Source organism: Sceloporus occidentalis, unplaced genomic scaffold (genome assembly GCF_023333645.1).
Source record: "Sceloporus occidentalis isolate IW3139 unplaced genomic scaffold, rSceOcc1.0.p SCAF_2, whole genome shotgun sequence".
Taxonomy (NCBI): Eukaryota; Metazoa; Chordata; class Lepidosauria; order Squamata; family Phrynosomatidae; genus Sceloporus; species Sceloporus occidentalis.
This window is the reverse complement of record NW_028316982.1, coordinates 55,664,852-55,678,665: the sequence shown is the minus strand read 5'-3', so window position 1 is coordinate 55,678,665 and position 13,814 is coordinate 55,664,852. Positions and strand designations below refer to the sequence as shown.

The 13,814-nt window shown below is 39.7% G+C and overlaps 1 protein-coding gene across 3 annotated transcripts in view; it reads right to left on the bottom strand.

Annotated features, from left to right (window-relative positions):
• Nucleotides 1-5,178: 5,178 nt before the first annotated feature.
• GIGYF2 (GRB10 interacting GYF protein 2) overlaps nucleotides 5,179-13,814 on the bottom strand; it is a 112,055-nt gene continuing 103,419 nt past the window's right edge. For all 3 annotated transcript variants that reach the window (XM_089509512.1, XM_089509510.1, XM_089509511.1), the window contains 6 exons: nucleotides 12,429-12,638; nucleotides 12,109-12,317; nucleotides 11,277-11,431; nucleotides 10,689-10,849; nucleotides 9,502-9,646; nucleotides 5,179-6,265 (listed from right to left, as the gene is read on the bottom strand). In XM_089509512.1, the coding sequence (XP_089365638.1) occupies nucleotides 6,198-6,265; nucleotides 9,502-9,646; nucleotides 10,689-10,849; nucleotides 11,277-11,431; nucleotides 12,109-12,317; nucleotides 12,429-12,638 (948 nt within the window). In that variant the 3' untranslated portion in view covers nucleotides 5,179-6,197. The remainder of the gene's footprint in view (nucleotides 6,266-9,501; nucleotides 9,647-10,688; nucleotides 10,850-11,276; nucleotides 11,432-12,108; nucleotides 12,318-12,428; nucleotides 12,639-13,814) is intronic.

Here is a 13,814-nt window from a genome sequence, read left to right as displayed (position 1 = left end):
CTCCATTTTTGATGACAACAACCCTGAGAGGTAGGTAAGGCAGAGAGAGCAGGATTGTCCCAAAGCCATCCAATGAGTTTGGGATTTGAACCTGAATTTTCTTAGTCCACTTCTCTTAGCATTGTACTACGCTGGTTGTTTAAATGGCCACTAAATAAATGAATACCTAGGTTATATTTTGCCAACTAGTAACTTGTTACAGTATGTATACAGTTGGCCTTTGGTTTCCACTGGAGTTTGGTTCCAGGAGCCTTTGTGGATACCAAAATCTTTGGATACTCAAGTCCCATTAAATACAATGGCATAGTGAAGTGATGTCCTTTATATAAAATCAATCAACAGATCCCCTATTAATCTCAAACCAGAACCAAATGCGATTTCCTTGATTTTTCCTACTTAAATTTCACCTTTGTTTTTCTGTCAAACTCCCACAATTGCACACCTTGGATATTCTTCAAAGCTCCACACTGAACCTAAGGGGAAAACATCCCTTCATACAAAACATTCCTTACATTTTATTTTTTACCTTCATTTCCCCCCTTTTCAGAAATCCCAGCACACAACCAACATCCAAATCAATCCCCAACTTCCCCTTGTGTCTTTCTCCCTCCTTAATTCAGTGTTCTCCTCCTTCTCTACTTCAACAGTTCACCCAGCACTCTTCCTGGGTAATTCTTCCAAAATAATTTCTCAATCTCCATCATCTTCCTGTCTTGTCCAAAAAAAAAAAACTCCTCCTAGGAGTATGTCCTCACATTCCAAGTCAGCTTCTCTATCCTCATCCTTCTTCTGAGATCCAGCTGGTTCTTCTGCTTCTCCCAATGCATCCTTCAAATCATGTCTTCAGTTGCATTGTCCATCAAAGTAGAAACCAAATTACATTTCTTAAATGTTTTTCAGCAAATCCAATTCCTCCCAAATCTCCAAATTGCTGCTTCTTTTTCCTCATTAAATGGTTGCATTTTCTTCCGTTTAACAAAGTCCTGATATATAAAAGAATTAGCTGCCAGTAGCTCCAGTTAGAATATAGTGATGGTACACTCAGCTTAACTTCTCTTGTTTCAGTCCCCAGTCAAAAGAAGCTTGATCTTCTCAAAACAAACCAGTCTCGTTTTATTTTTTAAAATCAATTTTAATTGCAAAATGCAAAAGCAACGAATGTTCAATTTAAAAATGCCTCATTATTTCAGATTTAGATATCTTTAGTCATTCAAAAGCTTTATTCTACCCCCTCCTTCATGTAGTTTTACAAGACTTTCTGTTTTCCATCAGCAATCTTAAAGTTACTTAATTCGAGAGGCAGGAAGCTCTATGAAACATTGCTTAACCACTGGCTCAAAGGTTTATTTTTACAGTGGGCCTTTGGTATCTGCTGGGGCTTGGATCCAGGACCCACTGTGGATACCAAAATCCATGGATGCTCAAATCCCATTAAATACAATGGCACAGTAAAATGGTGTCCTTTACACAGAATAGCAAAATCAAGATTTGCTTTTTGGAACACACATACACACACGCACCAGGGATGTTTCAATCCATGGATACAAAATCCATGGATATGGAAGGCTTACTGTACTCTTAAAAGAAAAGGTTAGTATTAGTGAAATAATAGTTGAAAAAGAAAATACAGTGGGCCCTCCCCTTACGTGGGGGATCTGTTGCAGATCCCCCCACGTAAGGGGGAATCCACACATGCTTGCACCCCATTAAAAACAATGGGGCTCATGCTCGCAGCTCAGGGCAACACGCACACCATTACTTTAATTGGCGCACAGCCTCCACGTTAGCTGGAAGCTGCATATAGTGCGCCCACGTATGGCACGGGCGCACTGTATGTTAGTATCTTAGTGTCCATTATGCTTGCATGTAGCAGGAAGAGTTTGTTCCTCCATCTCCTCTCCCCCCATTTCCCAGGTGACTACAACAGCCCCTGGTGGCTTAGCAGGGATTACAAATACTTGTGGGTACAAGTGGGGGGGGGGGGGGGAGAACCAGTCAGGATTTTCCTCCAGACTGGTACCTATGTCTTGCTGCCACCGTTTCCTCCAGAGTCCCAGAGAGAAGGTGTCAATCATCCTTTTACCACACCTCCAAGTTCCACTATGTGTTAAGTTACCACTAAAAGTTCCACTGTGTGTTAAGTTAGCACATTTAACAAAAACATAAGATTTGCTGATCTTGACAATGCCACACACATAGGTGAGTTGGATAAACTTTTCTCTAGAGGTAGCTTTCCACAGCTGTTGGGTGAAAACTTCTACCTTTGTTTACATATCTAATTTAGGAAAAGTAAGATTTCCTCCACTACCACTTGACAGGACAATGTATAGTCAACAAGTGGTTACACATACACACATATTTATTCATATAATCTATACCCTGATTTTCTATACAGTATTAACATACATTCAAAGTGCCTGATAAGAAATAGTAAATAATATACTTTTTAAAAAGCATAATGTAGGTTGTTACCGCATGGCAAATGGACATCTGTTAATCACACAGATGTCTTGCTCCCAAAGTGATTGTCTACCAAATTATCACCTGCTAAACAATCTTCCAGCACCTGTATATACCATTAGTAGGCAAGATAACCCTTCATTCTTGCTTTCCAAAATGTTAACAGAAGTGAGGTAGATAGTGAGGCAAGCTAATGTCACTTAATAAACCATATTAAAACCATTAATATATTATGGTATCATTCCAATAAGGCTAGGTAAGTGATACTTAGCAATTCTGACAAGCTGTTTTTCAAGCATGGAACCCAATTCATGTAAGTTGAGACATGGATGCAGTCTCCCTGTAATGAAACTGTATAAAATATAATTACAATAACTACATGGGAGCTTTCCATGTTTTAGCAAAACCAATGTAGACCCTGAAGGGGGAATGAAAATACCTTTGCATGTACTAACCAAAAAATAAGCTTGCATCTGTTACTGGTATACGCTGGATTTAGGGAAATTCTTCCAAATGCTGACACGCTGAAGATTACATAGTACATTTTGTTCAAAAAACTGGGAAATGGGTTCTGTAGCAAGAACTAGGAAACTGACGTCTTACCTTCCAAGAGGCAGTACATCATCAACTGATGCCTAAAAGACAAAACTTCTACCAAATCCGTTAGCTTCATGGAATTTCCCCAGCTAATGTGCTTCGTAGTAGTAACTTGGCAACATTGGCAAACTATATTAGAGCGTATGAGTTCGTGGCTCTGCGCTTTCATTCCTTTTGGATTATGATCATCAGGGTGGGAGACTGAAATGTTTCTTTCCCTGAATAAAGTTGGATCCTTGATTCACCAGGCCTGGTCTTCTAATTTCTCCTAGGAAAAGAAATCCCCTTCACCCCCAAAAAGACAATGGCTGAACTGGGTGGTTAAAATCTCTTCAAACCAAAGAAGCTGCACTCATGAATTGCTTATCACATATAAGTTCAATCCATGCATATGCACTATAGAATATTTTTATGTAATAAAAAGCCTTCAAATAAGCCATCACCGTGTCCTTCGCTTCAAGTTACCTCCCTGTTTCAATAAATTCAATTAAGAAAGAATTATTCCTATACAAGTAAACAAAATGGTGTATTACAACAGGGTTACCTTCATGTTTACACTGCAAGATAAGTTACACCTCATTGAATAGCTTTTTAACTGTCAGTAATTTAGAGCGCCCTGCTACACCCACTTAGTTTTAAGTCACACTAATTTCAATCAGGACTACATCTGAGTGGATATGTAGCTTTGGCACTAAAAAGATTTCTCAGGAAGATATCCAGTCAGATTATAATTTTAGAAAGACTTGTGATACAGGAGGGAAAAGAGAAAAAACTATTTACGTAAGTGGAAAGTCTAAAATACTTCATAGTACATTTGAGATACAACAACTGATCCATTTTATTTGATTCAGGTCATTAGTTATTTCTTTCATCTCATCCCCACATTTCAGTGTAAACGTTTTGAAATAATAAAAAAGACAATAAAAATAGCATTGGAAAAGTGCATAACAAGAACTGGCTTATGTCTATATTTAAGAGTCACATAAAATTCTCTCTGTTCTGTCTCTAAATGGTTGAGTTAGAGAGCCATCTCTTTGGTTTATTTAAAAAATATATGTGTGCTGGCTTAGTATAGTACTTGCCATTTTGATCACATTTAGCTTATTAATGTCTCTCTCTCTCTCTTTCCCTCCCTCCTCTCCCTTTTTTACATGTTTACAGTTTAAAAAAGAACCAGTCAGTTGAGTTCTCTTGTATAAACAAGACAAGAGCATGAATGAGTGTATGTCTTCTGAGGGAAGAAGGGAAGACTGAAGTTTTGTCAAACATTTCCAATCACAGCTTAACTGATGTTTATTTCCATCTCTAAAATTATCAAGTAGAAAACCCACCAGCATTCCTCTAGGGGTATGAAATAAAGTAGCTGCTGTTCCTCCATGTCCTGTGTGCTTGATTGTTATTTGACTTAACAGGCACTGGTAGAGCTTCAGGTTGAGTTTAGCACCAAGAAGGACCGCAAAAACTGGCTTTGACAAATGCAAACAATATGTGATCAGGTATAATACAACCAGGTTTTATTTAAGTTCTCTCTCTTCTTTTTACCCCCCTCCCCATTACTAGCATGAGTTCAGGGGGAACTGAAAGTTCTGTAAACAATAATTACCCCCCTTTATCCCCTTTATAGGTTTACAAAGCAAAGGAGATCAGGAGACCAGATCTGTGACAGCACCTAGCCTCTGTGTGTAACGGGATCCAAAAACTATATACAAGTCTGTAACCGTCTCTGTATAGTTTCTGTACATGTTGGGGGGGGGGGAGTGGAACAGAGAGAAAAATCAAATGAAATAAAATCTAAATCAAATTGCTCTGGAGCAATCTCTTTTGCCTTCTTCAAGCAATGATGGTAGAAAAGGTCTTCACACGCAGCAGCATTAACTTCCATGGCCATCTTGTGACCCTGTGCAAGTGAGAGCATGGGCAGGGGCTTGGACTAAGTGCATGAACCTCTTTGGACTGTTTCAACATTCTGGGATGGGGACATGAGACTGAAGACAAATGACATAAATATATAAACACAATGGACTGGAAGTAATGGGAGAGTGTACCATATTATGAGAACCAGCACACTTCACTTTATCCCTCGTGGTTTTTTTTAAGTATAAACAGAAACGCTGCCAATGCTCAGATTCCTTGTCTCATTTATTTCACTTTGAAGATGACAGCTCCCTGTTCCTTGGTGTTAAATGCTGCTGCAGAATTTACAACATTCTGAACCACCATCATATGTAACCAGGTTAAGATCTGGCTAGATTTCAGGTTCCGAAAGTAATGTCAACTCCCACACAAAACCAACTGGTGAAGATACATATGGTAAGGATCCTATGCGTCTCTGAAACGAGACAAATTCACAGCAGAAGGGTCCAAAATAACTGGCCCAATCATTCTGGAGGAAATATAACTACAGGAGAAGTTCAGCCTGAAGGAAGTGCCTCCTCCCACAACTTGAGTCCCTAATTGTCCAGGAAGGCTGGAGTACACTGGAGTACTGCTGGACTCCAGCAGCTCTGACATCACCACCCAATGAAGACAGACTTGAACTTCTCCAAATTCAGTGTGCTGAAGAGGGGCTGGCAGAGATGTGCAATATCAAATCAATCCAAACTGAAGGCTGCCCACAACCACCATTCCTTGCTGTTGCCAGCTCTACAGTTAGCTTATGAATGCACCTCCTGAAACTGGAAGGCATTCTTTGCCCTGACAGAGCGTAGAAGTCAGTATCTGTGTGGCATTTTGGTTCTAAATGGCATCTGTTAACCATGAGCTCTCCACCATGATTGCACCAGTTTAATGTGATGAGAGTGAAGGGGGAAGGGGAAGGGGAAGGGGAAGGAAGCTACTATATGTAGACCTCCAAATGGCTTTCCAAATAAGTTTGGGAGAAGAAAACATTGCACAGTGAATTGCACTCAGCCTCATAAATAATTTTTCCATCTTATCCAACAGAAAGAACCAGAGGCTGATATAAATGGAAGTGGTTGGGCAAAAAGGAGTTGTTGAGGCTGGAGAAATAAGCCTGAGATGATTCATTCTGTGATCCATTTGCAAGGCAAAGTTGATTGCAGGGGATTAAAAGTACTCTGTCCAGCAGTGGAGAATGCATGGTTAACAGACACAGGAAAAGCCAGTCGAATTGCATGTACTTAGTAGTCATCCAAAGTCTCTATTTCTCCCATGTTGAGGCGCTCTGACGAGGCATTCACTGAGAAACCTATAAAAGGAGACAAAAGTAAAATTTTAATACACTGTTTGCTACACTGGGTTCTTAGAATGAAGTTGCATTCTGAGTTGTTGAGTGGAGGAATCCACACAACTTGGGTTTTTGCCCAGAGGCAGGTAGAAAGAACATGAAGTCTCATGATAGGTAATGAAAAAACTGAGCTGGTGCGCCTCCCCACTTTGTCTTCTTAGAAATCAGTTCACTTTCTAGTGAAGACTACACAGAGAGAACTAGAAGGGGGGGAGGGAGCACAACAGGAACAAATCCATCACTCTAGAGCAAAACTTTTGGCAATAAGGATGGGAGGGGTAGATTCCTCCTCTCAACAACCAATAACAGACCTTCATAGTTAAGACCAAATGTGGCACTCTCTGGATTGGTAAGAAGAGGAATCCATACAACTTAAGACTTACCCAAATGCTCAACCTGAAAAAAAACATAAGGGTAGTAACTGCATCCAAATCCTTAATCACCTCCTGGAATAGCTTCTGCTGAAGGTTGCATCTGCTAAACTGAAATTGTCAATCTTGAAGTGGTGAAATGAAAGGAGAAGGAGTAGGTGATGGCCCTAAACATGTTGCTGATCAGTGCATTAGAGGGGAGGGGGAAAACCACAGAGGTGGCAGCTGCCTTGACTGAGTGTACCCCACACTGGCAGTGCAAAGCAATTTAGTCAAGTTGTATGCCATCTGGATGTTTTGATCCATGTGGCTATTGTAAAATGAGACACCTTGGAACCCAGTGAGGCTAAATTGAAGGATATAAATAGAGTCACAACACCAAAATGTCCTAGTCCTATAGAGATAGAACTTTCAGTGCCCTACATCCATCAAGGTTGTGCCATAAAATCTCTTGTTGGTGTAACAGATTAGGACAGAAAGAAGAACGAATGAGTTCCTGAGAATATGTTCCTGAGATACAAAGAACCTTAGGTCTAAAGGAAGGATCTGAACGTAGAGAAATGTAGTCTTTGTTAAAGGCACAAATGTGTTAACTATCCAAAAGGGCTACGAGCACCAATATGTTATGAGCAGACGTCTTGGCCACCAAAAAGTTGACTTTCAGGGAGAAAAGACTCAAGGAAATCTTACTGATTGGGGCAAATTGTAATTTTGTTATCTGCTTCAGAACTAAGGGAGGTTACACGATGGAAAACAAAGGCTGACAGGAGGAGACATGTTTGTCGCCCTTGGAAGGAACCACCTTATGTTAGAGTGATAAGAGGATTGAGTCCCACAGGCATTAGACAAGACTGAGGACAGAGCAGCTGTCTGCCTTTTTAAAGTATTAGGCCTGAGATCAAACTAACACATTTTCTTTTAAATAAATATTTAATTAAAAATGAAAAAGCATTAAAACAACAAATACAAATAAAGACAGAAATATAAAAATAGCTAAAGTGTGTGTGTGTGTGCATGAGAGAGAGAGAGGATTGTGTGTATCACCTTTTAATACCTTTTCCTGATGGTTTTTAAAACCCTGCCTGATGAGGTCGTCAGTGGAGCTTCAAAAGCTTGTAACATGTATATTGTACATTTCGGTTATCCCAATAAAGGTATCAAAAGCTTGCAAGATCTATATTGTGCATTTTGGTTGTCCCAATAAAGTTATCATTGTGGATTTTGGAGGATTGGACCCTGGCATGCAAGGCAGCAGGTTGGACCTGAATATACTTCTATGAAGAGCCTTTGCTTATATGGGAAGTTGCACTGAGACTTTTAGAATTACTGTAAGGAGCCCTCTTGTGGCCAGACTGAGAAGCTGTTTTAATTGAACAATTAAATTTTGCACATCTTCCCCAACTGCAGCTTCCCTAGAAGCTTTTTGCTTAACTGGGGGATGATCCTCAGATATTACTTGAGAAAAAGCAAAAAGTGATGCCTTTAAAGCCTGGCTGTGTATTCGTGAGTCAGACAGAACAGGAGCATGGGGGGGGGGGCATATTTGGGAAGCTCAAAATGGCAGCCAAAATCATCACTTGACTCAGAGGACAGAAAAAGGCAGGAAAAGTGAGAGACAGACATGCCCAGCAGAGTGCATCACAGAACAGGTGGGGGTGGGAAACCCTTGTTAAGCAGTGAGACTTCTGGGGAAAGGGAACAGGAAAAAAAATCTGACCATGATCTTCCTTCCCTGATGAGATCTGGTGGTTCAACAGATGTAGTCATGACCACCAAAGTTCCCGCTCTCTCTAGGATGTCTTCTTCCTCCACCACTTCCTCTACTTCCTCATTGGGTGTTCAAATGGCTGTGCAAGGAATGGAATGGGGCATGGCATCCAGCATCGCCTACCAAAGAGGCTTCAGCAGCAGATGATTTCTTTCTGGAGCCAAACTTACCACACCCTCTAAGTGCTCCAGGCTGGCTTGATCTATGAGTGTGCCTCCAGAAATCTGGAGCCCCCTGGAGTTTGGGGCATGTTTTTTGTTCTTTTTGGGAAACACATCACTCTTCTCACCCACCAGAGCGATTACAAAAGAGAGAGTAAGAATAATAATTAAAAGAAAGAGATAGTGCAATCTATAGGTGGGAGGAGCCAAAATGCAAGACAACGCATGAAGAGAAAAACAGGAGTGAAGGAAAAGAAGAGCTCTGTGCTGGACACAGGCAGATGGCCAAGTGGGGAGAAGTCAACTCAATTTTTTCATTAGCTATTGTTATACTTCACATTCTTTCTGCATGTCTCTGGATGGTGATGGGAGAAACCCAGGTTGTGTGGATTCTTCCTCTTACCAACCCAGGGAAGTGTTATGTTTTGACAGTCTTAGATTTTACAAATCATAGCAAGTATAGATCAGGACAGTGTTGCAGCAACTAGCATAAATGAAATATCTTCCCAATAAGTCTACATTTTATAAAAAAAAATGTTTTATAAAAAAATATCCTCCCCAAAGAGAGAGAGAGTAAATAGTTCAGAAGAGGACTGCTAGAGATACCTAACAAACCATCAGAACTTTTATAAGCCTGATTTTATGCATATATCTGAGGGTGAAAGTAATAAAATAAGACCAAGATCTGAAGCTATGATCATCAGGCAACAGCCACATTTGGAAGATGGGGAATCACTTGGCTGTCACTGGCACTGGAATAATGGTTTCCCTTTTCCCTTTGAGACTCTGTCCCCATTTATTTTATTCTTCCCAAATCAAGCTGTTGCTGTATCATACTGAAGAGCTGTACAAGATATTTAGGATCAGGATATTCCAGTTTTGGATTACAGAACTCACCTAATAAGCTGGGATCTGCACGAACCATTTTTTGTTTCTTTTTCTTTTTGCCACTCTGTACTGTCTCAAAATTGGATTGTTGGTTGTTGCTCTGGTTAGTCTGAAATACTGAATGCAACGAACTATTCATCCCCCACACAGAATCCTAGAACACAAATAAGCAATTTATTATAACCTGAAATTATACTGCTTTCTCTGTCACAGGAAACAGAACAGCACATTGCTGGAATTACAGTGCCTTGCAGAAGCTGACTTTCTGGATTGTGTTGTCTTACAACCTGGAACTGAAATGTATTTAATTGCCATTGTCACCATTTGATGTACACACAAAAGATACTAAACACTGAAGATGCCAAGTATTTTTCACTGTGGTACAAAACTTATGCAGACTAAATTAACTGATATTCTGTTGATCACATAAGTATTTACCCCCTTGCTGTGACAAACATAAGTAGGTTCTAGTGAAACTCTCTGCCTCCAGAACCTGTATCAATACTGATTTTGAAAGGCATGTGGGGAACTTTTGTGCCATAAAAATATCTGGCACCTTTGCCATGTCGAGTATCTTGCACTGATCAAGTGGTAACAATGGCAATTAGATTCATATCAATTCCAAGAATAGCATAACAAAATGGGGCAAACTTAACATAACAAACTTTGAAAAAATGTGCTTTTTTGCAAGGCACTGCATATGAACACACACTTTGTCTCCCATTCTGCTTCACCCCACTGCCATGGTGAGGGTGAGACTTTAAGAACAGCTGTACAGTTAATACAACAGTTGTCCTTCTAAACTATGAGAGCAGGTTTTGTGCTAGGGACAGCCAAGCCCACCTTTTGAGGACCTTGGATGGCAATCCCCATCCCTGAGAAGCTTTTTTTTTTTTTTTTTTAAAGGTTTCTATCCTCATCCCTTAATGTCCTCTGGGGGTATCTCTCTCTCTCTCTGAGAGAGAGGCAGGGAGAGAGAATGGGTGGGGGGGAGGGGGGATTTAGAGGTTTTTGGTGGTGTACTAAGATCCTCAAAAAGGGCCTTGTACATTTCCCATCACTATTCTAAACTCTTCTGCATTCCACCCATGCTTTCGAGATCAAACTGCCAACTCCTCCTTGCTTCTGAGGCACATCTTTTGCTTCTCCAGTTGTGAGAGCAATTGGTAAATGTTTCACAAGACAGAATTATGAACCTGTTGCTGCCGTTGTTGGCTGGCTTTTTGTTTGGCACGACGCTCAAGAAACTGCTTGGCAAATTCCTTAGCTTCAGGTGTGTCTCCAAGGTAGGCTCTGATGTAATCATGGACCTCATAAGGAGACTCCACTTCCTTCAGGAAGGAAACAAATGTGGGCACTATAAAAGGAAGGGAAGATGAATTGTTAGATGCATGCAAACACTACAAAGGATAGGCTTTTCAATATTGTTTGATTCCCCCTCCCATAAATATTATGTAACAAAAGACAGTTTTCTACAAAGACAATTGAAAGTCATCCCCAAGTGACTGAGAGAGAGCAAATAATTTCTCCACTAATGAAAACAGTTAAGCTCTGGGTTATCAGTCTTTACCCCATAAAACTTTTTAACAGTGGCTTAAGCCTTATGGTAGGATCTACAATTTAACAATAAGCAGAATATAAATTGTAGCATAGTTCTCAAATATTTATCACCCCAATATACTGAGTAGTGTGTACTGGCTCTTATGTAATATTCTACTTTCTAAACATAGTTTTGAACAAGGTGACTACACTACAAAATGTTCATATTCCTTTCTGCTGCTTACCATCCAGGTTGTTGGCTGTATTGAGTGCATGAAGCATTTGTTCACACCACTGAGTGAATCCATCCTGGGCTTTATTAACACCTTGAAACAATTTCAACAATTTTTCTTCTTCTTCCATCTTCTTATTCTGTCTGCTTGTAACACCTATAGATTTACTAAGAGAAAAAGTGTCATAGCAAAGTATGAGGAAGAGAATGTCAGTAAGGAACACATAAAGCACACAAGGCTGGAAAGCTCAAGCAGCTCCACAAACATTTCTGCCTTTGGTCAAAATCACTATCTTTCAGGCCCCAGTTAAAACATATCTATAGTTATTTGTGGGTTTTTAGGGCTATGAGGCCATGTTCTAGAACATGGCCACATAACCTGAAAAACCCACAAAAAACTATGGATGCTGGCCATGAAAGCCTTCGACTTCACATTAAAACATATCTGTTCGTACAAACTTTAAAAGAATAATGCAAGTGAATAATGGCCTTCACTGCTGCTGTTCATATCATTTTATGGCATTTTAGCAGATATTCATAATTATAGATGTGTGATTTTGTGATCTTAGGTAACTTGTAATTTTAACTATATACTATTATGTAAAATTGTCAAGTTATCTTGGGCTCTTATGAGGAAGGATGGGGTGGGATCAAACTCAACCAATGTGAAAGCATACTAAGAGGAGGGAAAGGTCTTAACACTAAGCTGAATTTCCTACTGTGTTTTTACACAACACTGCAGGTCCTGTGGAAAGGCACCATTCATTAGAAGATTTTACAAGGCCTGCAAGTGGCCTGAACTTCTACAATGAAAGAAGAGAAGCTCACTCCGTCCCAGTTCCTACCTGATGCTAGCATTGCTCTTGTTTTTATTAGCTGCATTACGAGGTCCCACTTCTTTGACGGCATCATCCCAGAATCCTATGTTTGAGTTTTTTGTGTCAGCATTGCTCCAAATACTGCTGACGAGGTCTGATGCCCACTGGCTGCTAGGATTTGTATTTAGAGTGCCCCATACGGAATTGCCAATGCTGGTGTGCAGATTAGAATGTTGCTGGAACAATAATGAGATAATATTCATAAGCATAACATTTAGCAAAAAAGAAATGCAACCAAATAAATTAGCACATCAGAAGCAAAAATGGAAATTAAGAAGTGTACTCACCGTTGTGCTACGGGACCTGTTCTGTTGCTGCTGGTGTTGCTGCAGTTGCTGTTTCTGCATCTGCCTTGCCTCTTCTTGCTGTATTTCCAACAGAGATTTTGTAGTGCCTGCAGGTTTGGCAACATTACCCCAGCCAGACAGTTTTTGTTGCTGTTGTTGTTGTTGCTGCTGCTGGAGGACTTTCATTAATTCACGCTGCTGACGCTTTTGCTGAAAAATAGCCAATGTACAGCATTCCAGTTCCTAATACATACATGATTATCTTCTATCACTTTCTATGGAAATATGTGTACTGTAGTTGAATGCAGTTGAACAGAAATGTCTTTCAATAAGGGTACACCATTACCCCCTCCCCAAAACCCACTGATCAAAGACAGTCACCTACCTTTCCACTACACTTTAGTTTTTAAAAGGATGGCTTAGACACAAATACTATTACACTCTGGTTTGCTTTTTCAGCAGGCAAACACTCCTGATAGAGCAAATTATTTCTTCAAAAATCATTACTCTGAAATTCTGAAAGTTTGTCAAAATTTACACTCTTCCAATCCTAATAATCTCAGAGTGTGTCCATGTTTGGATTACCACATGATGTCTTAAAAACAGAGATAAACACATGACCTGTGACTGCTCATGCATCTTTTCTGTCTTTTTTGTGATACACACAAATTAAAGTCAAAAACCTAAATCCAGTTGTTAATCCCTAGCAGACCCACTGAATCATTGCTGACCCAATATAACTAACCAAATTTTTATTGTTTCAATAGGTCTACTCTAGTTAGGGCTATCAATGGAATTTAGCCCTAATCTCTTCAACTGACTGTTGTTCTACATTTTGCCAGAACAGGAAAATTGTTGTTACCAGCTTCAAAACAAGCCAAGAACTCAAAATTTGCTTTAACGTTGATAAAAGTGCCTAGATTGTTTTTTTGGGGGAAGTAACCATGGTAAGCACCAGTATGTAGAGAGATCTTGTAGTACTTTTGAGACTAACTAAAGAAAAAAGCTGACAGCATGAGCTTTCATAGACTTAAGTCTACTTCTTCATGATAAGCACCGTTTTCCAGATGTGGTAAAAAGAAAATCTTTAGTTGAAATCTGAAGAAGTTTTGGGTTTAAATTGTTTCTTACTAGTATAGGAAGAGAGAAATGTTTCTTTCTATATCTTTATATACAAAGGCTTGTATATATCCTGCTTTATTGAGCTTTCTCACATAAAATCATTTTAAAATGACACAGTGACCTCTAGTAGTTACGCGCAATAATTGCAGGTAAATTGGCAACCCAAGGATTTAAAGGAGGAAAAAGATAGAAGGAGAAATACAAATTCTATTTCAAAACATGCCATAGTTATGGCAAGTGAACTTTATTCTGTTCCAGCAATTA